Consider the following 25,556-nt stretch of genomic DNA (forward strand, 5'->3'; position numbering starts at 1 on the left):
TATGTTCATTTAACATGGTTCTTGCCATTTCTTGTAAATTTCGATTTTTTCTTTCTACAACTCCATTTTGTTGAGGGTTTCTAGGAGTAGAGAAATTATGGTTGTATCCATTGAGTTCACAAAATTCTTGGAAATCATGGTTTTGAAATTCACCACCATGATCACTTCTAATTGACGAAATCATAGAACCTTTCTCATTCTGAACGAGTTTGCAAAACTTGGTAAAAGATCTAAGGCATTCACTTTTCTGTTTTAAAAAGTAAGTCCATGTGTATCTGCTATAGTCATCTATGATGACGAAAGCGTATTTGCTACCTCCTAGGCTTGATGTGGAGATGGGTCCGAACAAGTCCATATGGATCAATTGTAAGGGCCTAGAGGTGCTTACTTGATTTTTAGATTTGAAGCTACTCTTAATTTGTTTACCTAATTGGCAGGCATCACATACATTATCTTTGATGAACTTGATATGAGGAATTCCTCTTACAAGTTCTTTGGATGATATTTGAGTGATTAGCTTCATGCTAGCATGACCTAATCTTCTGTGCCATATCCAAGCATTCTCATTTAAAGCAGAAAAACATGTTTCATTAGATAAATCATCGATGTCAATAGTGTATACGTTATTTTGTTTTAATGCAATCATAGATATGTTTTTGTGAGGTTTTTCAATGACGCAAGCATTAGATTCAAATTTGATGATATATCCTTTATCACATAATTGACTAATGCTTAGGAGGTTATGTTTTAGACCATCAACTAGCAAAACATCTTCAATAGAAAAGTTGGATTTGTTACCTATGGTTCCTTTGCCAATGATTTTACCCTTGTTGTTGTCTCCGAAGGTGACATATCCTTCGTTTATGCTAGAGAGCTTAGAGAATTGGGATGAATCTCCGGTCATATGCCTTGAGCATCCACTGTCAAGGTACCATCTCTTGCTCCTAGCTTGCGATGGTTTAGTTTTCTACAAGAAAGGATGATGTTTAGGTACCCATTTGCTTTTGGGTTCCTCACAAATAGATCTACATTTTTTATCATGTTGCATAGAATTTGTCATGGTTCCTTTAGGAACCCATATTAATTTGTTTGGACTTATTTTCTTGAATGGACAACAATGTGTCTTGTGTCCAGATTTGCAACAAAAGTTGCACTTGGTTTGGTGTTGAACATGTAAGATGGGGCCTTTTACAAAGGTAGTTGGATTTTGGTGAGGACTCCTCACAAATCCAATCCCACTTCTTTTGGGAGCATGACCCTTGTTTGTAAGGATCATGTTTAATGACTTGCTACCAACCTCGAATTTCTTCAAGGTGTCCTTAAGTAGCAAGTTTTCTTTTTGACAGATTTCTAGATCATGACATTTTATACATGAATTTAAACTATCATGATATTCGATTTTTAACTTATTAAAATCACAAGTAAGACTATCATGTACCTTTTTTAGCAATTTGTATTTTCTATTTATAACTTTGCATTCATCAAATAAATCATGGAAGGCATTTAATAATTCCTCGAAAGATAAATCAGCATCTAATAAATCCGTTACCTCCTCTCCGATGGCCATTAAGGCGTAATGAGCAACTTGCTCGGTGTTGGACTCCTCTTCTTCAGATGCGCTCGAGTCATCCCATGTTGCTTGAAGAGCCTTCTTCTTTGATGTTCTTCTTTTGACTTGGGGACAATCATTCTTGTAGTGTCCCGGCTTTTTACATTCGTAGCAGATCACTTGGTCCTTCTTGGGTTCAAGTTTATTTTTCACATCATTTTTAAACTTGTTTCTTTTGAAGAATTTCTTAAACTTTCTTGTCAAAAGTGCCAAGTCATCATCACAGTCCTCATCACTTGAGTTTTCTCTCAAGTGGCATTCAGAAGTTTTAAGTGCCATATCCTTCCTGTTCTTTGGAAGGATGTCTTCTTGCTCTTCATGAGCTTTGCAAATCATTTCGTAGGTCATTAATGACCCGATTAGTTCTTCAAGAGGGAAGTTGCGTAGATCTTTTGCCTCTTGAATGGCAGTGACTTTAGGATCCCAACTTTTAGGAAGGGATCTTAGTATTTTATTTACGAGTTCAAAATCCGAAAAACTTTTTCCGAGTCCTTTTAGACCGTTGACGACATCCGTGAAACGGGTAAACATGTCGCCAATGGTTTCACTCGGTTTCATTCGGAAAAGTTCAAAAGAATGCAGCAACAGATTGATTTTTGACTCTTTCACTCTACTTGTGCCCTCGTGGGTCACTTCAAGTGTGTGCCAAATATCAAATGCAGTTTCGCAAGTTTAAACACGATTAAACTCGTTTTTATCAAGTGCGCAAAATAAGGCATTCATAGCCTTTGCATTAAGAGCGAAAGCCTTCTTTTCCAACTCATTCCAATCGATCATTGGAAGAGAAGACTTTGAAAATCCGTTTTCAACAAGGTTCCACAGTTCAAAATCCATAGAAATAAGAACGATCCTCATTCGGGTCTTCCAGTAGGTGTAGTCCGTTCCACTGAACATGGGTGGACGTGTAATAGAATACCCCTCTTGGTTTCCGGCGTATGCCATCTCTCTTGGGTTTTAATCCTTTAGAGAGTTAACCTTGCTCTGATACCAATTGTTAGGATCGAGAGCACTAAGAGGGGGGGGGGTGAATTAGTGCAGCGGAAATCTTACAGCAATTTAAAAGCTAAAGCTGCGTTCGTCCGATAAAAAATGATTTCGATATAAAAGCAGAATCACAGTGCAGTTTGCGTCTAAGCGCAGTTTTGCGTCTAAGCGCAGTTTGCGTCTAAACACAGTTTGCGTCTAACCACAGTTTGCGTCTAAGCGCAGTTTGCGTCTAAGCGCAGTTTGCGTCTAAACTCAGTTTTACGTCCAAACGCAGTTTTACGTCAAAACGCAGTTTTACGTCTAAACGCAGTTTTACGTCTAAACGTAGTTTTGCGTCTAAACGCAGTTTTACGTCTAAACGCAGTTTTACGGCTAAACGCAGTTTTACGTCTAAACGCAGTTTTGCGTCTAAACGCAGTTTTACGTCTAAACGTAATTTTACGTCTAAATGTAGTTTTGCGTCTAAAAGCAGTTTTGAACCTTGAAAAGCGTTTTACGTAGAAAGTAATTTGCAGTTATAAATGGAATCCGAATGTAAGCGTAAACTGCAGTGTGAAGATCGTACGAAAACACGATTTACGTTTGAATGCAGATTCTGAAAGATCAAAGCTTAGAAACTCGTTCGTAAAGGCGCAGAGGGCAGTAGCAATGTAGGAGGTTTGCAGTAATGATAAAGTGCTCAAGGTAAAAGCAAACCAGAGATTTAGAGTGGTTCGGTCAGTCTTGACCTACTCCACTTTTGGCTTCCTCCTCCGACGAGGTCACCGACGTCAACTAGCTGCCTTCCTTCAATGGGCGAAGGCTAACTGCCCTTTTACAGTTTCTCTCCTTTTGACAGGCTCAGGAGACAACCTTTACAGATCCTTTCTCTCCTCTCTTTACAACTCAAAACTTGAAGAACAGAAGGAGGAGAACTTTAGGACTTTACACAAATTTGAGCTCTTAGAATCACTGAAAAGATCAAGAATTCGGTGTGGATCTGTGTCTTTTCAGTGCTGAATGGGTGGGGTATTTATAGGCCCCAACCCAGTTCAAATTTGGAGCTCAAAACGATCAAATCGATCAAATCCCAGAATTCTGGGATCAGGCGGTTGCACCTCTTGACTGGAGAGGTGGCACCGCCTGGCAGAGCTCGACGATTGAGCTCAGGCGATTGCACCTCTCTGCCAGAGCTCGAAGACTGAGCTCGATGGTTGCACCGCTTGGCAGAGCTCGAAGACTGAGCTCGGTGGTTGCACCGCCTGGCAGAGCTCGAAGTCTGAGCTCGGTGGTTGCATCACCTGGCAGAGCTCGAAACTGAGCTCAGGCTGATGCACCTCTCTGCCAGAGCTCGAAGACTGAGCTCGGTGGTTGCATCACCTGGCAGAGCTCGAGACTGAGCTCAGGCTGATGCACCTCTCTGCCAGAGCTCGAAGACTGAGCTCGGTGGTTGCACCGCCTGGCAGAGCTCGAAACTTGAGCTCTGGCGGTGCTACCTCTTGACAGAGGAGGTTGCACCGCCCAGTCTAGCTCGAAGACTGAGCTCTGGGCGGTTGCACCTCTTGGCTGGGGCGGTTGCACCACCCAGCCTCGCAGCCCTGGCGGTTGCACCTCCTGGCTGGGGCGGTTGCACCGCCTGGTGCAATCAGGGTCCGAATGGTTCGCTCCATTCGGCCCAATTTGAATCTTTTCAGGGGCCCAATTGCCCCAAGATTAAGCTAATGGGATCACCTCCCATTTTCAAGCTTAATCATCGTGCTAACGACGATTAACTCTAAGACAACTTCTGCAGCTTTGCTCCAATGCGTCAATCGCTTCTTCCGGCGAGTTTCTGGCGAACTTCCGTCGATCATCCGATAAACCCTCGGTGATCCTTCTGCGGACATCCGGCATACTCCTGGACTTTGCGACGATCCACTTGTCGAGTTCCGACGAGCTTCGCTTGGCAAGCTTCTGGACTTCTCGGATCTGTTCTCGCTGAACCTCCGACGACCGTCCGAACTTCCGTCGAACTCTCGAACTCCCAACGTGATCATGATCTTGACTCCGGCGCAACACCTGCTGCTTGTCTTACTCTCATCGTAGTTAATCCTGCACACTTATCTCAACACATAGATTAGATAACAAATGACAATTGACTTCATCATCAAAATCCGAGATTCAACACCTACCAGCTCAAAACAATGGAGGGAAGCCCCCTCCCAAGGACATTGAATGTCACGAACCTAAAGAAATTCTACCCTTAAGGGGGGAGGAGTTGATTGGGAGACAATAAAGGTATGGAGAGCCCGCGCATACGCGGTCAAAAGAGAAGAATAAGTCAGGGTTCCCAAAATGAAATCACTTCTTAATGGCAAAGTATGTATATATAGCGGTCGAGTGACCCAACCCGGGGCCCAACCGGACAAAAGGAAAAAGAAGGAAAGACAAAACAAAAACAAGGGGAGGTAGCCCCTAGCCCAAAGGAGGAGTCGGCAGCCCATCATCAAAAGGCACATTCGCAGGCATGTCGATGTTCTAGTCCGTAGGCTCTTCGGCAAATGGGTCCGGTTCCAGGTCTAGGTTCGGGAACTTCACCCGGAAACGAGCATAGGCCACCCGGAACTCGTACTCGTACGTGACCTGGCTTGACCTCACTAGGTCGCGCTCGAACCCCGTGGATGCTTTGTACCCGGCGACCGCTTCCTCCACCCTCCCGGGCAACCTCAGACACTCCTCCTCGAGAACCTCTTCAGCGGCCCGGGCCGCCACCTTGGCGACCTCAATGTCTTGGGAGATGGATAGCAGCTCATCATCCAACAAATGGATGTGTGACCAGCTCTCTTCAAGCTTAGCCTTCAAACGAGCCACCTCCCCCTCCAATGCTGTGGCGTGCCCTTCGGCTGCGGTAACTGCCTCCGCACCCCCCTCGGCCCTCAACTTCGGTTCACCTTCCGGAGGGCGTCGTCGAGGTCCATCTGACACCCAATCGTCTGCCTGACGTCAAGGACCCGGTCGATCAACGCCATCCTATAATGCAGGCCCTGCATGAAGGTCATTTTCAATATCCACGAGGCAAAGAGGTGAAGAAAAGGAAAGGCCATCACTTACCCGAATGAGCGACTTGGTTGCCCCCTCCACCAGCACCTTCGAGTTGGAGCTGTACAGCTCCTTGGCCAACAAGGGGTGCAGTGCCCCTTGGATGAAGTCTTGAGCAGTCTCTTTGTTGGCCCAAGGTTGGCTGTCGGCCTTCAAAGACGACCATCGAGCGACGTAAGGGGCTCCCAGCTCCCCGACCAGAAGGTCGACCATCAGTTGGGCTTCAAACTACCCGCCCTCGGGCCAGGAGAAGACGTGGCACATTTCCCGCACCGGTAGGGGGGATGCCGGCCCCCTCCTGGAAGGGTCGTTACCGGATGATCTGGCCAACCCTTCCCCTTCTCACTCCCCATGCCCTCTCCCTAGATAGAGGTCCTAGATGATGCCAGGGGGGCGCTCGAGCGCGTGGCTCGACTGGCCGACGTCTTTCGGACCGCCAACTTTGTCCTCTTGGGAGGGCTCAATTACCGGTGATGCCGGCGCCCTCTTCCGGGTCCCCTCCAATGGGACAATCTTGCCTCCGAAGCCTTCCCCATCTTGATGCGGGGGCTCGACGGCCCTGGTACTAGCCGTCCTTGTCATTGATCGTAAGTCCACCATTTTTGCAAGAACAAATAGCGGTCAGATAACATGGAATGAACAAATGATCTGTTATATGCGAATAGCCATACCCCCAATGGTGGGGCTCAGCTCATCTCCAACCATCCACTCCTCGGTCATCTCTTTTATTACCCCAGAAGAGGACAGGATGCTCCTCAGATGGACCACCAACGTTGTGTCACCAGCAAGGAGCGATGGGAGGGCATTATCAATGGACCGAATGGCCCACCCGGTGCTAAAACCCCACTCTTGATCACAGTTGATGAAGAAGAAGCACCTCTTCTAACCTTTGTTGTTGGAGGGTGCACCGCTAATTTGAAACCGCTATGAGCAGTTAGGTAATATCTGCTTGGTCCCTTCCCCAGGCGGAAGCAAGTTAGGAATAAAGGGGGGGACGGTTCAATCCTAGCCTCCCAACACTCCCAAATGAACGCCATCAAGTACCACCAAGAGTTGGGCGATACTTGGGATGGGGAAATCCCCTAGAAGTAAAGGCAATCCCAAATGATAGGGTGCACCGGAAACTGCAGGCCGGCTTCGAGTGCCCCCACTGTCAAACCGAATCCGTTAGGGAACCGGTCGTATGGCCGCTGCCTCGGACAAGGGGCATGCAAGCGGTAATGCTTCGGGATGCGATAGCAGTCCCAGAGAACTCTCAAGAGGTCCTCGGTGACCATTGAGTCCACATCATGTAGGGACTTCAAGGCCTCCAGCTCGGCGGTGCCCTTAGAGATCCCTGGTGAAGCAATACCCGAGGATATGCTCATCACCTCATCACGAGAACTCGCTGAAGGAGAAGGAGAAGTTGTGGCAAAAGGAGTGGGAAGGGGGGACGAGAAGGAAGACAAAGACATCCCGACCTCAAAGTCGCGAGAAAGGAGCCCGGTCACCGGGGGCTAGAGTTGAACCAAAGAGGGCAGCGAGGTTGCAAGGAAGGAGTCGAAGCACGAAGCAGAGGACTGATTGCAAGAGTAATGATAACCGCCCTGGATGGGGACTATATGATGGGTGGGACCCATGGAAAGGCGACGGATAGGGCTTCCCAACGAGAGCAACAATCGTGACATTTAAGACCCGTCATAACCCCTCGAATCCACCAAATTCGCTTGCCTCGACCCCCCACCAGCGTCGTCCCATCACCTCGCTGAGCGCTGTTCAAAAAGGAGTTTCTCGCCAAGCCCCACAGCGTTTTGCCTAACCCACCATGTGGCACGACCCCGAGCGCCATTTAGGTATGCATTGGTGACCCAAGCTCAAATCCTGCCCGGGTCACTCCAGATCGCCCCCGATAGGCGACCCGTCGGCAACCCAACCCCATACTCAATTTGGTGCCAAGCTCACAACTCGATCTTCAGATTCAATTCAGAGCCGAGCTCACAACTCGGTCCCCAAATTCAATTCGGAGTCGAGCTCACAACTCGATCCCCAAATTCAATTCGGAGCCGAGATCACAACTCGATCCCCAAATTCAATTCGAAGCCAAGCTTACTACTCGGTCCCCAAATTCAATTCGGAGCCGAGCTCACAACTCGGTCCTCAGATTCAATTTGGAGCCGAGCTCACCACTCGGTCCCTAGATTCAATTCGGAGCCGAGCTCACAACTCGGTCCCCAGATTCAATTCGGAGCCGAGCTCACCACTCGGTCCCCAGATTCTATTCGGAGACAAGCTCACAACTCGGTCCCCAAATTCAATTCGGAGCCGAGCTCACAACTCGGTCCCCAAATTCAATTCGGTGCCAAACTCACAACTCGGTCCCCAGAATCCATGAGGAGCCGATCTTATAACTCGGCCCCCAGGCTCGACACTAGGTCAGATCCACCCTCTCGGTTGCTACACCTAGTTTCCGACCAAAGTGTGCTAAATCACTCTCGGTTAGCGATCGCCGGCGATAAAACCTGTATCCGAACACAGGTGCTCGACCGCCAGGCTCGACTCCAGGCCAGATCCACCCTCTCGGCCGCTACACCTAGTTTCCAACCAAAGCGTGCTAAATCACTATCAGTTAGCGATCGCAGGCGATAAAACCTGAATTCGGACATAAGCGCTCGACCCCCAGGCTCGACACCGAGAACCGAACCGCGCCTTGCAGCTAAGCCGCACCCCGCTACCCGAGTCACTCCATGTCAATCACAAACCACCCACATCTACGCCTCGGCTTCACTTCATAGCACCCCTATCTAGCAGGATCAGTCCTGTCCATGCTAGGGGGTTGACCCCCCCTTATTACCCCGAAGGGGGGGGGGGAGGATGATAAGGTGTATTTTGGCCCTATATAAACCGTCGGCACGCCATGTCAAGCTCTAACGATGCGATTGTGCAGCCTGACCACCCCAAGAGCTAGGGGCGGTGTCGTTTAATGTTAAGGTAGTGATGTCTGACGCCCCTCGAGCACCCCCGAAGACACCATCTCGTCAGAGAGGTTGTTCCGCCCCCAGAGTCAACGACCATGTCGGACCAGGGCTCGACCAATTCCCACATGCAGGTATAAATACCCTTGACCTGATCCAGGAAAGGGGAAGGGAAAAAAAGGAGAAAAGGGGGAGAGATTTAGAACGAATCGAACTTGCTCGTCAGAGGGGCCAAAGTCGGGCTTACCCGACGAGGGCCTTTTTGCAGGGAGGTAGTCGCTGCCGAGCCGCGAATGTCTTCTTCACATGGATGGCGTCCGATACCCAGAGGAGGGTGGCCCAACGAGTTAGACCCTACAAGTGTCAGCCCACATCTCCCGCCTCCAAGAGGCTTCCACACCACAAGGAGGAACTCCACCCATCCGAGGGGATGAGAGGACGCATCATCCCACGAACAACGCTGATATCAGCCAGCTTTGGAATGCCGGCTCGCAGAGAGGCTTAGGCCAACCTTGCCACCTCAACCGGTGCTCGACGCGTTTGAGGGGCACAACCACTCAAACGACAATAATTCCGCCAGAGGTTCCCGATGTCGACAGGTGAGCCTAGCCGTGCTGACACATCAGTAGCACGTTTGTTCACTAACAACATACAACATGTAACATTAAAAGCTTTAAAAATCCGGTGGTTAGACAGCTATTCATTTAGAGGTGGTTTTCAGTATGATGTTGAGATCACAAAGAAATGCTTTTCTCCTGCAGAAACCTAACATGACATTGCAGGGAATCAGTAGCTTCTATAACAAGAAGAATTACCCTCAGTACTATAGAGGATGTGTTCTTCTTCCTATACTTTCCCAACAACATCTACATTTCAGTCCCATGCTCCTGCTAGAGAAGGATGTAAGCACAGTCCTTTGATGTGATGCATCCTCCCATATGCAGTTCCAAGTTGTTGTCATGATCAGCTGCAGAAAGCAGTAGTGTCCATTTCATCTATAGGACTATTTGTCTTTCCCTAGTAGAATCACTGGCAAGCATGCTGTCATCTATAGTTGGCCACAACTGTTATCTACCTTTGATCTACTCTACAGAAGGATATTAGATCGAGGTAATTAATGAATAGATGACTTTGTTCCAATTAATATCATCCATCTTAATCAGTATATTACAGAAAGCTCACAAGTATCTTGCATAACACTTGACATTAGAGGACATTTGAGAGCATGGCCTCGAACAAGAGAGTGTTGGGAGGAGGGAGGAAGGAGGAGGAGGAGGAGAAATGTAGCATAAACAAGAAGAAGCACATATCTCTTGAAGTTAACTTGACACACTTCCTAACTCCTCTTCCATTTCCTCAATCTGAATTGAACTGGAAGAAGATGCAGAAGATGGAGGAGGAGAAGGAGAAGCAAAGGTTAGAAGCAAATCCACGAAGGCTCCAACTATGGCACCATGAGTCTTCCTCCGGTTGACCCTCAGATACCAAAGAAGCAGCTCCTCCAGCCGCCGCCAATCTTTCATGCCGTGAGCCACCACCATCTCCTCCATCGACAGCCGAAAGTCACGGTACGGGTCTTCCGATTCCATCGCTAGCGCGACGCTTCCCCTGAACGGGAGCTCGCGGTCCTTCGCCTCAGCCACTATCGAACTCGTGCCTCCCGGCTCGAAGAAGAGCCGGTCCGACCGTAGCCCGCGCACCACCGTCTCCGTGGAGTCCCCACCGGAGTCCGCCGACGCTGTGCAGAAGCTCTCCTGCTCCTCCGACGAACGGGTGGAGCACGACTCGGTCGAGTCGAAGTACGCCGAGTTCACAGGCTTGTAGGTGGCGTCGCCGTCGATGTCGCGGAAGGACTCCGTCTTCGGGTCCTTACAAGAAAGCCAAGGCCATGAAGAGTAACAAGGCTTTGGTGCGACCCTGAGCTTGAAGATGAAGGAGATCAAGCCAAGCTTCTTGCCCATCTGGTTTCTCGGGGAGAACAAGGAGGAGGAAGAGGAAAGCAGGTGGCCAGGCTTTGGATTCTAAGATGATTGAGCGTGGCATGCATTAATGGAGGGTGCAAATGGTTGAGGGAACCTTCAGATCATTTCCTTTCCAAGCACAAGTATGGGGAGAGGGAACATGAGCATTAAACTCTAGCAGTAAATGAAAAAGAGGCTCAATCAATGTGCTTTTCTAAGCTTTAAGCTTTTGTAGCTAATTCCTTAAGTTTGGTGAGAATATTAATGATGCAAGCTTTAATTATCCATGACATTTAGGACCTGCATAACCTTGTTCTAACAGGATGAAGACCTTTAACCAATCATGTTAGAATGATATCGGTAGAATAAGTGATGTGGTGTCATTTGTCTGATGGATACTTAATGTGGTGTCATTTGTACGAGATCCCATAAGATTTTCGATATGATCTTACCTATACCCAAGTCAGTAATAGAATGGACAGAGTGAAAGTCTGAATAAATGATTGACCTCAATTGTTATTGTCTAATGAGCCTCTTATAATTGATTAAGTTGGAAGGAATATTTTATGACATAAATAAATATTTTAAAAATATTTTATATTGAACTGTTGTACATATGACTAGAGGCCTAGTCTCTTCATGCTCAGTGGGGCATATGTAGAGCTTGATTGGGATGAACATTTCTCTTTATCAATTCATAAATTTAGATGACAGCAACATCCTTAATATAAGATAGAATTTGATCCGAGACAACAAGAAGTTCCTTGCAGTTTAATTGTCCATCATCAAATGGAAAATGTATGATAAGAAGTATGTCATTATCATTTTCGCCTTGTGAGATGCTTATCTGCCTTCCATTATTGAATTTGCAATGCATTCATTATATATATGGCAAATGCTTAACTAAGGAGAATACTATACAAGTAAAGACCTGAGGAAGTCACCTGTGAGAATTAAATTGCAGCAGTTGGAATCCTATGCAAATAAGGAGGCCAAGAAATAAGTATATATGTTTTTTAAAGGACAGAGGCAACCTACTGTGGTCCATTCCACTGTTTAATCTTATTTGTTCTTCTTCACCTTCTTTCAAGGATATTGTTTTGTGATCTTCTATTTGTCTCAGGGTTCTGAAACATTGTTGTGGTGGGTGTAAAGGACAATCCCCATAATTCTCCTTCCTGCCCACTTGAATCATTCTGTCATTCAAATATCGAGAGACTAATAATGAGAAGATGTTGGAAAAAGATGTCTAAATATGTGCAAGCAATCAACATTGGATTGTTTTTCTTCTCCTTGTCAAATTAAACATGATATATCAACATAACATATCCAGTTGCCAGAAACTATAACATAGAAAATCAAGCAAGCAACAAATGAAGAGAATAAAAAATCATTAGACAACAAATCTTTATGGAATACTCTTCGGCATCAATGTTTCAGAAATTTAAATCAATCATAAATTATTCATCCTTATAATTAAGAGGGAGATTATTGAATATAGAATATGCTAAGAGAATATTTGTGCATGGGAAAAGATTGTAGGAGAGTAAGAAGGATTGAAAGAATCTTATGGCATACACACACATAGACATATATATATATATATATATATATATATATATATATATATATATAATAATAATAATAATAATAATAAAACTATATTCACTGACTTAAAAAATTAAAATAATTAGATGAATTTGCATACTTATCCTTTGAGAGTTTAAAAATATCCTTTTTGTCACTTCAAATTATAACATTACACAAAATATATAGTTCTATAAAAAGAAATAAAGTTAGTAACCAGAAAAACATCTTAGAAAAGGATAAATTGTAAATCGGTACCATTAAGATTGTAGAATTTATTGTAAGAATTCTTCACATAAAATTTGGGCTAAAATTAATAAAATTTAGCCACTTTATCATCTAGCAAAAATCTCAAAATCTTAACTTTCTCTCTTTGTTTCTTTTCTCGATGCCACCGCTATTCACTTCATGCCTATGTTCACAGCCCTACTTATGTCATGCATGCCACTTCCTTTTTTTTTTTTTTCCTTTTTTTATAAAAAAATACAATAGATTTGGGCTAAATACCTAAATCAATCGATCCAAGCCCACCTATGAGTTGGACCAACAATTCTCCCCCACTAGCTTATATGGTGGGTTATATTAAGTCCGCTCTTCACCTACATGCTTCAAGCTTCTCCTTAAGCAAAGACTTTGCCAACAAGGTTGATCCATTCTCATTGGTATCCATCTTTTCTAAATGCAATTCTTTCACCTCAAGCATATCACGAATCTAGTGATATCTTACATTAATATGCTTGGATCTAGAATGATATGTTGAATTCTTGAAGAGATGAATGACACTCTGATTATCACAGTAAATAGTATATCATTCATGTTTCAAGCCCGTAGAAACTTTTTCATCCATAAAGCTTCTTTACAAGCTTTAGTAATTATTATATATTATGCTTATATGGTTAATAGAGCAATATAATTCAGTAACTTAGACCGCTAAAAGACTACTCCCCTTGCAAATGTTATCAAGAACTCGGAAGTGGACTTTCTAGAATCAATATCATCTACTATGCTTGCATTTGTGTACCCTTCTAGCATAGGTTTATCACTGCCAAAACATAAACACAACTTGGAAGTACTTCTTAGATATCTTATTATCCATTTCACTACTGTCCAATATTTCTTACCACGATTAGAGAGAAATCGACTGACAACTCCAACTGCATGTCCTTTATCACTTATAGAATATTATTTTGAACTAAGCTTGAAATGACCTACAAGTGGAGAATAGACTACTTTGGCTTTATTTATATTGAATCTTTTAAGAACATTTTCAATGTAGGTCTCTTGAGATAACCAAATCTTCCATTTCTTCTTATCACAAAGAATCTCCATGCTAAGTATTTGTTTCACCAATCCTAAGTCCTTCATGGCAAAAGACTTACTTAGCTCTCTTTCAAGCTTCTCAATTTTATGAGCATCATGGCCAACAATTAATATATCATCAACATATAGCAGGAGAATAATGAAATCATCATTTAAAAACTTCCTTGTAAATACATAATAATCAGATTTGATTCTATTGTATCCTTGGCTCACCATAAAGGAATCAAACTTCTTATACCACTATCTAGGTGCTTGTTTGAGTCCATATAAGCTTTTCCTAAGCTTGCACATGAGATTTTCTTTTCTCTTGACTTTGAAACATTCTGGTTGCTCCATATAAATCTCTTCTTCTAAGTCACCATAAAGAAATATTGTTTTCACATCGAGTTGCTCAACTTCTAAATTCAAGCGAGCAACCAAATCAAGAATAACTTGAATATAGGATATTTTCACCATAGAAAAAAATATTTCTTTAAAGTTAATACCTTGCTTCTAATTGAATCCTTTCACAACTAATCATGTCTTGTATCTTTGTTATAAGCTATTTTTTTCAGTCTTTAATTTGTAAACTCATTTATTCTTAAGGGCTTTCTTTCATTTATGTAACTTTACTATAGGTGTGATTTTCAAGCAAGGATCTCATATCTTTTTGCATAGCTTTAGCCCACTCATTCTTGTGCTTATGTAAAATAGCTTCTTAGTAAGTTTCTAGCTCCCCCATTAATAAGCATAACATACACATGTAGAGGATATCTAATATATGGTTGTCGCTCTCTTATGGATCTTTTCAATGGAATCTCAACTGATGGTAGAGGTGCTTGTTTAAATTGTTTAGTTGGTTCAACATCATCAACTATAGGAGCATCATCATTAACATTCTCACCATAATCTTCTTGTTCATCTCCCCCATGATCATTATGAACTATAGGTGGAGGGACTGGACCCAAACTCCAAAGAATATAAATAGAGGTTTTTGACTTTTCAACATTGTCACCATCATCAAATAATTGGTCTTCAAGAAACATAACATCTCTACTTTTAATAATATTTTTATTCACTGGATCTAATAATATTTCTACTTCAAGAAACACAACCCAAACTCTTTATAACTATACCCCAAGAATATACATGCTTTTGTATTATTATCAAGCTTGGACCTCTCATCTTTAGGAATATGAATAAATGCTTTACACCCAAAGACTCTCAAATAATCATAAAATATATATTTTCTTTTCTATACTTTCTCTAGAACATCACCTTTCAAAAGAACTAATAGAGTAAGACTTATCAGGTAAACTGTAGTTCTCAAAGCCTCCCCCCAAAATGACTTAGATAACTTGGCATGAGAAAGCATACACCTAATTCTTTCTTCAATGGTTTTGTTTATCCTTTCTGCTACTCTATTTTGCTAAGAAGTTTTAAGAAATATTTTCTCAAGTTTGATACTATGGAACCCGCAATAATTTTCAAAATGACCATTGTACTCGTCACCATTATCAGCTCGAACACACTTTAGTTTTCTGCTTATTTCTCTTTCAACACTAACATGAAACTCTTTGAAAACATTGAGTACCTGATATTTAGATTTTAAAACAAAAGCCTAAACTTTTTTAGAATGGTCATTAATGAAAGTAATAAAATAAATAGTACCTTCAAGAGTTCTAGTTTGCATAATACAAACATAAGTATGAATCAAATCAATAATATTTGATCTTCTAGATGGTGGAAAAATATGAAAAGCAACTCTATGTGTTTTTCGAGCTAAGCAATGATCACAAGATTTAAGAGATGTACATTGTAACTCTGGTAAGAACAATTTTCTAGCAAGAGTTTAAAATTCCTTCTCGCTGATATGACCAAGTCTCTTATGCCAAATATCTATGCTTTCACACTTTTGAATTGTATTAATCTTTCTTTTGTATAGCTTAGCTTCCATGACATAGAAAGTGTTTAGCTTCTTTCCTCTTACCACAATTAGATAAATCTTTAGTGAATTTTTATTTGCTTTCACCAAAATAGTGTGTAAATCCCTCATCATCAAGTTTGCTTGTAGATATCAAGTTAAGATAAACATCTGGAATATGTCTAACATCTTTAAGTATCAATTTGCTCATAATATTGGTTTCTATGCAAATATCTCCAATACCCATAATCTTATATGTATCATTGTTTCCCATTCTGACATTACCAAAATCACCAATAGTGTAAGATATAAAGAAATCACAATGAGAAGCAAGGTTCGCAATACCGTACCGTACCGGAGTTTCGATCTGGGCTCGGTACGGTATACCGCTCGGTACACCCAAGTGTACCGAGCGGTATATTCAGGCGTGCCGAGCACTGTAGCAGTTCTACAGTTCTTCATCCATCTACAGTATTGCTGCAGTACTGCTACAGTGTCGGAATGGTAATATATGGTCCGTGTACCGAAAGTCTGTTGGACCGGTACGTACCGCCCGTACCGGGCGGTACGAACCGATATTGCAAACCATGATGAGAAGTAACATGAAATGAAGCACTAGAGTCAATTACCTAATTACCATCCTGAGCTACAAGATTGACATATTCGTCATAAAAAATAATAACAATATCACCTTCAGCAACAACTGTATCAGTTTCTTTTTTATTTTTCTTCCTTTTATTCTGTTCTCGCTTCCAAAACCTGCATTTTTTCTTCATGTGACCTAGCCTGTTGTAGTGGAAGCACTTGATATCTTTTCTAGACTTGGATCTTCCTCTATAATCATGTGGATTTTTACTATAACTTCTTCCACGTCTATCTTGTTTTTCAATAACTAATGCATTAGAAGAAGATTCTCCCTATTATTTCTTTCAGGCATCTTCATTTAGTAAATTGTCTTTAACCATATCTATAGTTAGAGTCCCCTTTGGCATGGAGTTACAAATTATCACCACATATGTTTCCCAACTTTCCGGTAAAGAGCTAAGAAGTAACAATCTTTGCATCTTATCATCTATATTCATTTTCATAGCAACCAGCTTATTTGCAATACTCTGAAATAAGCTTATGTGCTCAATAATATTACCACCATCTTTATACTTCAAATTGACAAGCCTTTTGAGGAGAGAAATTCTATTTTTCATTATCTTTTTCATAAAGAGATTTTCTAGCCTTTGCCAAATAATATCAGCTCTGGTTTAATAAAAAATATGCTCATGCAAATTTATATCTATCCATCTTCTAATATAGGTAATAGCTTTTATATGTTGAACCTCTCATTCCTCATCTTTTATAGTAGAATGTTTTTCTTTAACTTTGATAGGCTTATATAAATCTTTGCAATAGAACAAATCTTCTATCATATACCTCCGAGTAGAATAATTTGATGAATTAAATTTAATTATACCATTTGACTCTTCTATTTCAATCACACAAGAAAACTAGCACAAAACAAATTGATGTTCTAATACTACTTGTTGAGAAAAACTATTATAGCAGAATAATTCTTTTCTCTCTTTGTGTATTAAAATGAATTTCTCATCAAAATATCAACTTGTTACCAAAAGCAAATATTAACCAAAGTAGCATAAACAGTAGAACAATAAATCAATCACAAAGTGAGACATCAAATTTTTATGTGGAAAACCCAATGTAGGAAAAACTATAGGACTGTAGTCCACTTCAAACTTCCTCTTTCACAAATAATAATAGGTTTACAATAAGTCTTCTCCAAAATAATTAGAGGATCATAATAATATCAAGAATACAGATCTTAACTCAATAATAACATATTATTATCACCGTAGATGGATTTTATGAAAGAAAAAAAATTAGGTCTCACTAGGTGGGTATAACAGAAAAGTATCTAAGAGAGGATAAACTGTAGATCGATACCATTAAAATTGTAGGACTTGTTATAAAGATTTTTCACATAAAATTTGGATCAAAACTAATAAATTTTAGCCACTTGATCATCTAGCAAATGTCTCAAAACCTTAACTTTCTCCGTTGCTTTTCTTCGCATCTTGACACGCACACCAAGTCCTTTAAAAAAAAAAAATTATATCAGATTTGAACTCAATATCCAAATCCATCGGTCCAAGCTCAGGCCCAACAACATGTTCATGAATTAATGTATTTTCTTCTACATACCTGCACAATAAATTTCTCTTTACCCTTTCTAACTTACCATCTCTAAGCATTAGGATGAACAAGTCTATTACTGATCCCGTTACAGTATCTTATGCATGAGAGAGGAGCAAAGCACTAAAGAGGGGAGGCAAGCTAAGGAGATTACATTACAGGAGAAGGAAAAAGAAGAAGAAGAAAGGAAGACAGAAGACTAAAGAACATGACAGAAGCAGGTAAATTTAGCTCATCCTCGTTTTCTTGTTGCTGTGCTTGTTGTTTTTGGTGGTGGTGGTGGTGGTGGCGGTGGTACCATGGAAGAAGTCGAGGACGGTTTTATTGCACTTGGGACACTTGAGATCATCCTCGGAGAGCATGACGTACATGAGGCACCGTGGGCAGCCAGCGAGCACCATGGACGCCGCCGTCTCGGGGCTGGTCGGGGACCTAGGCCCAAGCACGAGCTCGGCGGCGACTTGCATCCATGCGGGGAGGCCTCGTCCTCCACTAGCCGCCCTCGTGGCGTGACCACCATCGTCGGTAGCAGCGACAGGTTCAGCTTCAGGTCCAGCTTCTGGCTTCTACGGTTGCTGCGCCTCATCGTCGGAGTTTCCTCGATCACCTGAACTCATAAGCAGAGTGGAAACGGTCAGTACAAAGAACAACACAAGCTAAAAGCAATCCAAGAAACAACATTGAACATGGTGGCACCTTCTCAAGGCCAGGAAAGATGAGGTTGTCAAGGGAGCATTTGGATGAGACTGGCTGTGGTATAGAGAGACTCCAATGCCTTTATATAGCAGCAAAACCAGACATGCCAATAGGTTATCCTCAAGTACTTCATTTCTACGTCCATCTTTTGTTTTCCTCTACTCATTCACATTCAGAGAGAGAGAGAGAGAGAGAGGAACCGTCAGTTGAGGCATAGAAATGATGAGACAAATTGTAGGAGGAGAGAGACCACAATAATATTAAACTCTGGACGTGCAAACTGCTCAAACTCAATGCTATTAATAGCATTAACTTTAGTCTTAGGTAAATTGTACACCAGCACTAAGAACACATTAAATGATCAACAAATTTTGTCTCTTCCGGTTCTTGAAACGTATAGCTCTAATTTTGTTCTTGCTCGCATCAATTTGAAGCCTGCACGACCTCATTTCTTAACTTATTCCACATTAATCATATGAGCTTCTCAATTCAACAGGGACACTGCAATTCATCTTATTTCTTCATGAGCTTTATGCTAGAGTTGAATCACGAAGCATGCACAAAGATGATAAACATAGTGAAGTCAAGGATCAAGTAGCTGGCGCACATAGAGAGATTTGCCAAGGAATACATGTATCCTATGTGATCAAATGTATATAATAAGCCACATGAGAATATTTAGCGGTTTAAACATCGAGTTAGCCGTTGGTTATATAACAGTGGAGCATTAGTGCTCCTATTAGCTCCTAAACAAAAGAAATTTCATCCAATACAAGTCAAAGCTTTTGACTTCAAATTGAGATGCTTAATTCCTTAAACTTCCTCCATTACCCATCATGACTCATTTAAAGCAACCTTGTTGTTTTTGACACCAAGCAATCTTCATTACTCGACCACTAGGTAATGAAGGACGTGCTGAAATAGTGGATTATTTATTTAATCTGTGATGTTGTGGGAAAACCCAAACCATGTGCCCTCATTAATTATGTCTACACAAGTCCATGGGCATATCTTAAGGAGATTAATTAGAGGATTAATGGTGGAAGGGAGTATAAAATATGCGAGGCATTGATTGGAGATAAGCATTCAAGAGAGAAGGCATCAGCTACTCATTAGAATTAAGAAGAAATTAATGACGGGAGAGAGGGAGGAAGCACGCAAGGCCTTGTGTTTGAGTCATGAGGGAGATTGATGTAAAAATAAAGGTGAGTAGATTACATTATAACTTAAAAAAGCTTAAGCTCCAAGGAATTATTATATCACTTTTTTTTTAATTCTTCAATTTCTTGGTATGTCGACGTATCCCTCATAATATACGAACAATATTGGAAAACAGGTTATTAATATCTATGGTTTTCTCTTTAAAAAATCAAAATTTATTATTGTAGCAGTCTCTTAGAGTATTAATCACTCCTTGGAGCAAAAATAGACCTTATATATGTGGATACTAGTCCTGCATCCATAGCAAAGAGGATATTTTTCTTAATTATAATTTTATAAATAATCTAACCAAATCTTTCTTCCTGAAACTATAAATGTTCTTGGGAACGTTACCCCATATTCTTGAATCACTTGCATTTTGTTGGATAGTTCTACTTCTTATTTTAAATAAATAAAAAATTATAATCCCAACTTATGATATAAGAAAAGAATAATGAAAAACTCCCGAAGGTTCGAAGTCGATAATAAAGGATTTCTCTTAAATTTATGTAAATTAAAAAATAAATAAAGACTTATACTTCTTAAATATTTGTTTGCTGATGATGTATAAGAATCACTTATAAGATTAGAATTCTTATTTGATATATTATAATATTAAAAAAATAATTATTTAAGAGGTGATGATGTAGTAAATTTACTTACCAAAGATTAAGACTTCAAAGCCTCATCCGAGATGTTTTCTAAACAAAAATAATTTATTAAAAGTTAAGGGTTCAAAGTCATACTCATCCGAAGTTGATGTTAAATCACCACAAGATATCAAAGTTGTTAAAATAATTTAGAGGTTTAAAAGAATACTTAGTATAACTTGCATGATAAATCCTTATTGCAACAGATGTTACAATATTCTTAATGCTTTTAAAGTTCGTCATGTCAGTGAGAAAAATACTATTATCAATTGACTACCTATTGAATAAATGTGTCGTGGCTGATGAGTCAACACGGCTTGGTCCACGGGTCAATGTCAGAAGTCTTCTGTCGGTTAAGCTGGATGCCGAGGTCGACCAGACCCTCGCGACGAGGTGTTGATCAGCGTTTCTTGGTGTGCCGATCCGTGCGTCGTGTATGTCGAGCTATGTCTCTCCTTCTTTGGGGTGGTAAGCGGCTCGTCTTCGTGAGATGGTCGTGCCCTCGGGAAGGAGTGTTGGTTGGCATTGGTTAGGATCCAGACCGATCAGCTGTTCTCCTTTGTGCACTGGATGGAGATTCCCAAGTGATTGACAGCTCATTTTCGTGAGGCGGTCGTGTTTTCCTACAAAAATGGCCCTCGTCGGGATCACCCGATGAGGCCCCTCCAACGAGCAAGTCAATAGAGTGATCAATTGATTTTTGCCTCCCCCTTTCCTAGATCAGGTCGGGGGTATTTATACCTACGTGCGGGAATTGGTCGGGCCTAGGTCCAACATAGCCGTTGACTCTAGGGGCGGAATTGTTAGGAAAATCTTTGGGGGCGACATCACATGCGTAGCGGAAGAACAAAAAAATAAAATCCCCGATTCCCAAAGAGATGTTCGTCGTCGTGCGAAGATTGGTGCGCAAAATCCGCGAAACTGAAAAACTGCGTATATAATATATTGTGTTACCTAAGGAGATCGTATATCCCTGTTTCCTAATAGATCCTTAGGAGAGGGTGAAGGAGGTCAAGCGTCCTCCTCTCTAGCGGTGATCCACACAATAGGGTTACGACGACACTCCTTAAAACTTCATGCTTGCTCTGAGGTGGAGAGGGGAAGGAGAATAGGATAGGTAAGCAAAGACTCTAGCCTATGAGGCTTTGAATCCCTCCTATTTATAGAGGTCCCCTGTCAAACCCTAATAGATCCTCGCCTAGTGGGTATTGGATCTGCATCCAATAACCCAAGCCTTTTAGATTAGTGGATCTCTATCCAATAATCTCTTATGGGCTCTTATTGGATCTCGTCTATGGGATCCAATAATTCATGGGCTTATTGGATATCCAATAAGACAAGGGCTCCGTCGGATATCTTATATCCGAACCTCTACTTAGTGCAATGCCTACCATATGTGTGTGACCCTCTAGGCCCAATATCGAGCTGGCCGTGAGTCATACCTGTTAGAACTCCTTCTAACTCCGAGAATTATTATCTTTGTAATAATTCACTTGACTCATCAACTACGGACGTACTAGGCCACTACGCCGTAGTCCCTAGACGATACATGAGAATCCAATCCATTGGACCTGTCTGTCCTTAGTTACCGTGTACCTATAGTCCCTCATCCATCTAATATCCTAGAGACTGTATATCGAGCATGGTGTTGTTAGACTCATACGGTTTCTTCTCGAGTCTCGCTCTAATCGGATTCTCTCAGAGAACTCTTTCTCTCTCAACCCGAATGATCCTGGCTAGGGATTTGTTTGATCCCCGTCAGACCCCTGTGACGTTCAAAGACAATATAAGATAACGACTTTGTCAGTGGATCGGCAATGTTATCTTCGGATGGAACTCTTTCCATTGCTATATCTCCTCGAGTTACGATCTCTCTGATAAGGTGGAACCTCCCCAGAACATACTTAGATTTCTGATGAGACATAGGTTCCTTCGCTTGAGCAATCGCCCCGTTATTGTCACAATATAAGGAGATCGACTCCTCGCTACCCGGCACGACTCCCAAATCTGTGATGAACTTCTTCAACCAGACCCCCTCCTTTGTTGCATTTGATGTAGCAATGTACTCTACCTCTATGGTCAAGTTAGTAGTAGTATCTTGCTTGGAACTCTTCCAGCACACTACTCCTCCATTCAAGGTGTACACGTACCCCGAATTCGACATGCTATCATCGACATCAGACTGAAAACTTGAGTCTGTGTAGCCTTTAACCTTAAGGCTACTACCTCTATATACTAGTAAAAGATCCTTAGTCCTTCTCAAGTACTTAAGAATACACTTTACTGCTTTCCAGTGCTCCAAGCCTAGATCCGCCTGATACCTGCTCGTGACACTCAGAGCATGCGCTATATCAGGCCTAGTACAAAGCATGACATACATGATAGACCATATTACTGAGGCATAAGGTATCATATCCATGTTTGCCCTTTCTTCTGGAGTCTTTGGGGACATACTCGTAGAAAGCGATATCCCATGTCTCATCGGTATGAGACCTCTCTTGGAATTTTTCATGTCAAACCTTTTGACAATGGTTTCTATGTACTTGGATTGGGACAAGCCAAACATCCTCTTGGATCTATCTCTATAGATTCTAATCCCCAAGATATAGGATGCTTCCCCTAAGTCCTTCATGGAGAAGTGTCTAGATAACCAAGTCTTTGTTGAATCTCGTATTTTGATGATGAAACTACTTGATATATGTTTATGATTTAATCTGCGTTTTGAGTGACGCAGGATGCTTCGATCAGGATGAGACAATTAAAGCAGGAAAATCATGTTGTGCCGAAGGAACATGTCAGAAGATTGGACGTCGGGCCGGTGGATCGGTCGGCGTATCGACAGAAGGCTTCGGGCCGTGGACTCGGGCATCGGGCCAAGAAGAGCGGGTATTGTGCCAAGGATATCGGAGTTGCGGAGTCAACTGGCCGATTGGGCAATAGGCTGCACGAGAGGACGATGCGCCGAAGAATCGGACGAAGCGTCGAGGGACCAATGACATGTCGGACAACTTGGTTAATTGCTTAGGATTAATTATCTCGATTGAAGTTTTGTTTTCATTCTGCAGGATTAACTATGATAACGATGAAGACATAAAGCGAAACAAAGTGTCGGAGTCAAGCGCGAAGGATTTGTTGCGAGTTCGAGAGTTCGACGGAAGTCCGAAGATTCGTTGGGAGTTCGCGGAGCTCGCCGAGAAAGATCGGAGCTTGCCGAAGAAGCTCGTTGGAACTCGCTAAGAACAAATCGTGAAGTCTAGGAGCTTGCCGGGAGTCCGCAGAATGGTTTCCGAGAGTTCATCGGAAGACCGCCGGAAGTTTGCCGGAAGCTCGCTAGAAGAAGTCTTGACTTGCGGACTTTGTAATAGCTTAGAAAATGTCTTTAAATTCATAGTTAGCACGTTAATTAGGGTTAGGATTAGGTGTTAATCCTATAACCCAAGTAGGGGCCAATTAGGCCCAAGTTCGGACTGGTTTGAACCAAGTTTGGAGCCAAACCAAGTGAGCTGGAATAGTGAAGAGGTGCCACCGCCAGGGTTGGAGGTAGCACCGCCCAGGCTATGTCTTCCTGCGAGGTTGGGAGGTGCAACCGCCCCAGCCAGGAGGTGCAACCGCCAGGGCTGCGAGGCTGGGAGGTGCAACCGCCCCAGCCGAGAGGTGCAACCGCCCAGAGCTCAGTCTTCGAGCTAGACTGGGCGGTGCAACCTCCTCTGTCAAGAGGTAGCACCGCCAGAGCTCAAGTTTCGAGCTCTGCCAGGCGATGCAACCACCGAGCTCTGGCAGAGAGGTGCATCAGCCTGAGCTCAGTCTCGAGCTCTGCCAGGTGATGCAACCACCAAGCTCAGTCTTCGAGCTTTGGCAGAGAGGTGCATCAGCCTGAGCTCAGTTTCGAGCTCTGCCAGGTGATGCAACCACCGAGCTCAGTTTCGAGCTCTGCCAGGTGATGCAACCACCAAGCTCAGTCTTCGAGCTCTGCCAGGTGATGCAACCATCGAGCTCAGTCTTCGAGCTCTGGCAGAGAGAAGCAATCGCCTGAGCTCAGTCTTCGAGCTCTGCCAGGCGGTGCCACCTCTCCAGTCAAGAGGTGCAACCGCCTGATCCCAGAATTCTGGGATTTGATCGATTTGATCGTTTTGAGCTCGAATTTTGAATTGGGTTGGGGCCTATAAATACCCCACCCATTCAGCACTGAAAAGATATAGATCCACACCGAATTCTTGATCTTTTCAGTGATTCTAAGAGCTCAAATTTGTGTAAAGTCCTAAAGTTCTTCTCCTTCTGTTCTTCAAGTTTTGAGTTGTAAAGAGAGGAGAGAAAGGATCTGTAAAGGTTGTCTCCTGAGCCTGTCAAAAGGAGAGAAATTGTAAAAGGGCAGTTTGGCCTTCGCCTATTGAAGGAAGGCCCCTAGTTGACGTCGGCAACCTCGTCGGTGGAGGAAGCCAAAAGTGGAGTAGGTCAAGGCTGACCGAACCACTCTAAATCTCTGGTTTGCGTTTATTTTCGAGCACTTTATCATTACTGCAAACCCCCTTCATTACTACTGCTCTCTGCGCTTTCACGAACAAGTTCTAAGTGCTGTTCTTCCGAATCTGCATTCAGACGTAAATTCGTATTTTCATACATTACTGTTTACGTTTACGTTTGATTCTGCAGAACTGTCTTCCGTGCTTTTACGAACGAGTTTCTTTGCAGTTTACACTTACATTTTGATCCTATTGATAACTGCAAACTTTCCTCTACGATTTTACGAACGAGTTTCAGCATTTAGACGTAAAACTGCATTCAGACGTAAATCGGCTTTCCTCGCTCAATCATCAGATCTCAGTTCACGTTTACGTCTTGATTTCAACTGCATACTGCCTTCTGCGAGTATACAAACAAGTTTCAAAGTTTAGACGTAAATCTGCGTTTAGACGTAAATCTGAGTTTAAGACGTAAATCTGAGTTTAGACGTAAATCTGCGTTTAGACGTAAAACTGCGTTTAGACGTAAATCTACGTTTAGACGTAAATCTGCGTTTAGACGTAAATCTGCGTTTAGACGTAAATCTGCGTTTAGACGTAAAACTGCGTTTAGACGTAAATCTGCGTTTAGACGTAAATCTGCGTTTAGACGTAAAACTGCGTTTAGACGTAAATCTGAGTTTAGACGTAAACTGCGCTTAGACGCAAAACTGCGCTTAGACGCAATCTGCGCTTAGACGCAAACTGCACTTAGATACAAACTGAGAATTTGCTTTTGCATCATAATAGTTTTTGAACGAACGCAGCTTTTGGTTTTTAATCGCTGTAAGATTTCCGCTGCACTAATTCACCCCCCCCCCCCTCTTAGTGCTCTCGATCCTAACAATTGATATCAGAGCGGGGTATTTCTCATTTCGGATTTACACCCGAGAGAAATGACTTTTCAAGAGGGCTGTTCGGTCTTTCGTCCACC

General features: G+C 42.5%; 1 protein-coding gene across 1 annotated transcript; it reads right to left on the reverse strand.

Moving 5' to 3' along the window:
• Window positions 1–9,718: 9,718 nt before the first annotated feature.
• LOC135618294 (transcription repressor OFP13-like) lies at window positions 9,719–10,736 on the reverse strand. Its single transcript, XM_065119174.1, has one exon. The coding sequence runs from the start codon at window positions 10,563–10,565 to the stop codon at window positions 9,924–9,926; it is 642 nt and encodes a 213-aa protein (XP_064975246.1). The 5' UTR covers window positions 10,566–10,736; the 3' UTR covers window positions 9,719–9,923.
• Window positions 10,737–25,556: the final 14,820 nt, after the last annotated feature.

Source organism: Musa acuminata, chromosome BXJ2-8 (genome assembly GCF_036884655.1).
Source record: "Musa acuminata AAA Group cultivar baxijiao chromosome BXJ2-8, Cavendish_Baxijiao_AAA, whole genome shotgun sequence".
Classification (NCBI taxonomy): domain Eukaryota; kingdom Viridiplantae; phylum Streptophyta; class Magnoliopsida; order Zingiberales; family Musaceae; genus Musa; species Musa acuminata.

Bases quoted from the DNA above. Each gene is read 5' to 3' on its own strand.
- LOC135618294 (XM_065119174.1), bottom strand. From the start codon at position 10,565: ATGGGCAAGAAGCTTGGCTTGATCTCCTTCATCTTCAAGCTCAGGGTC.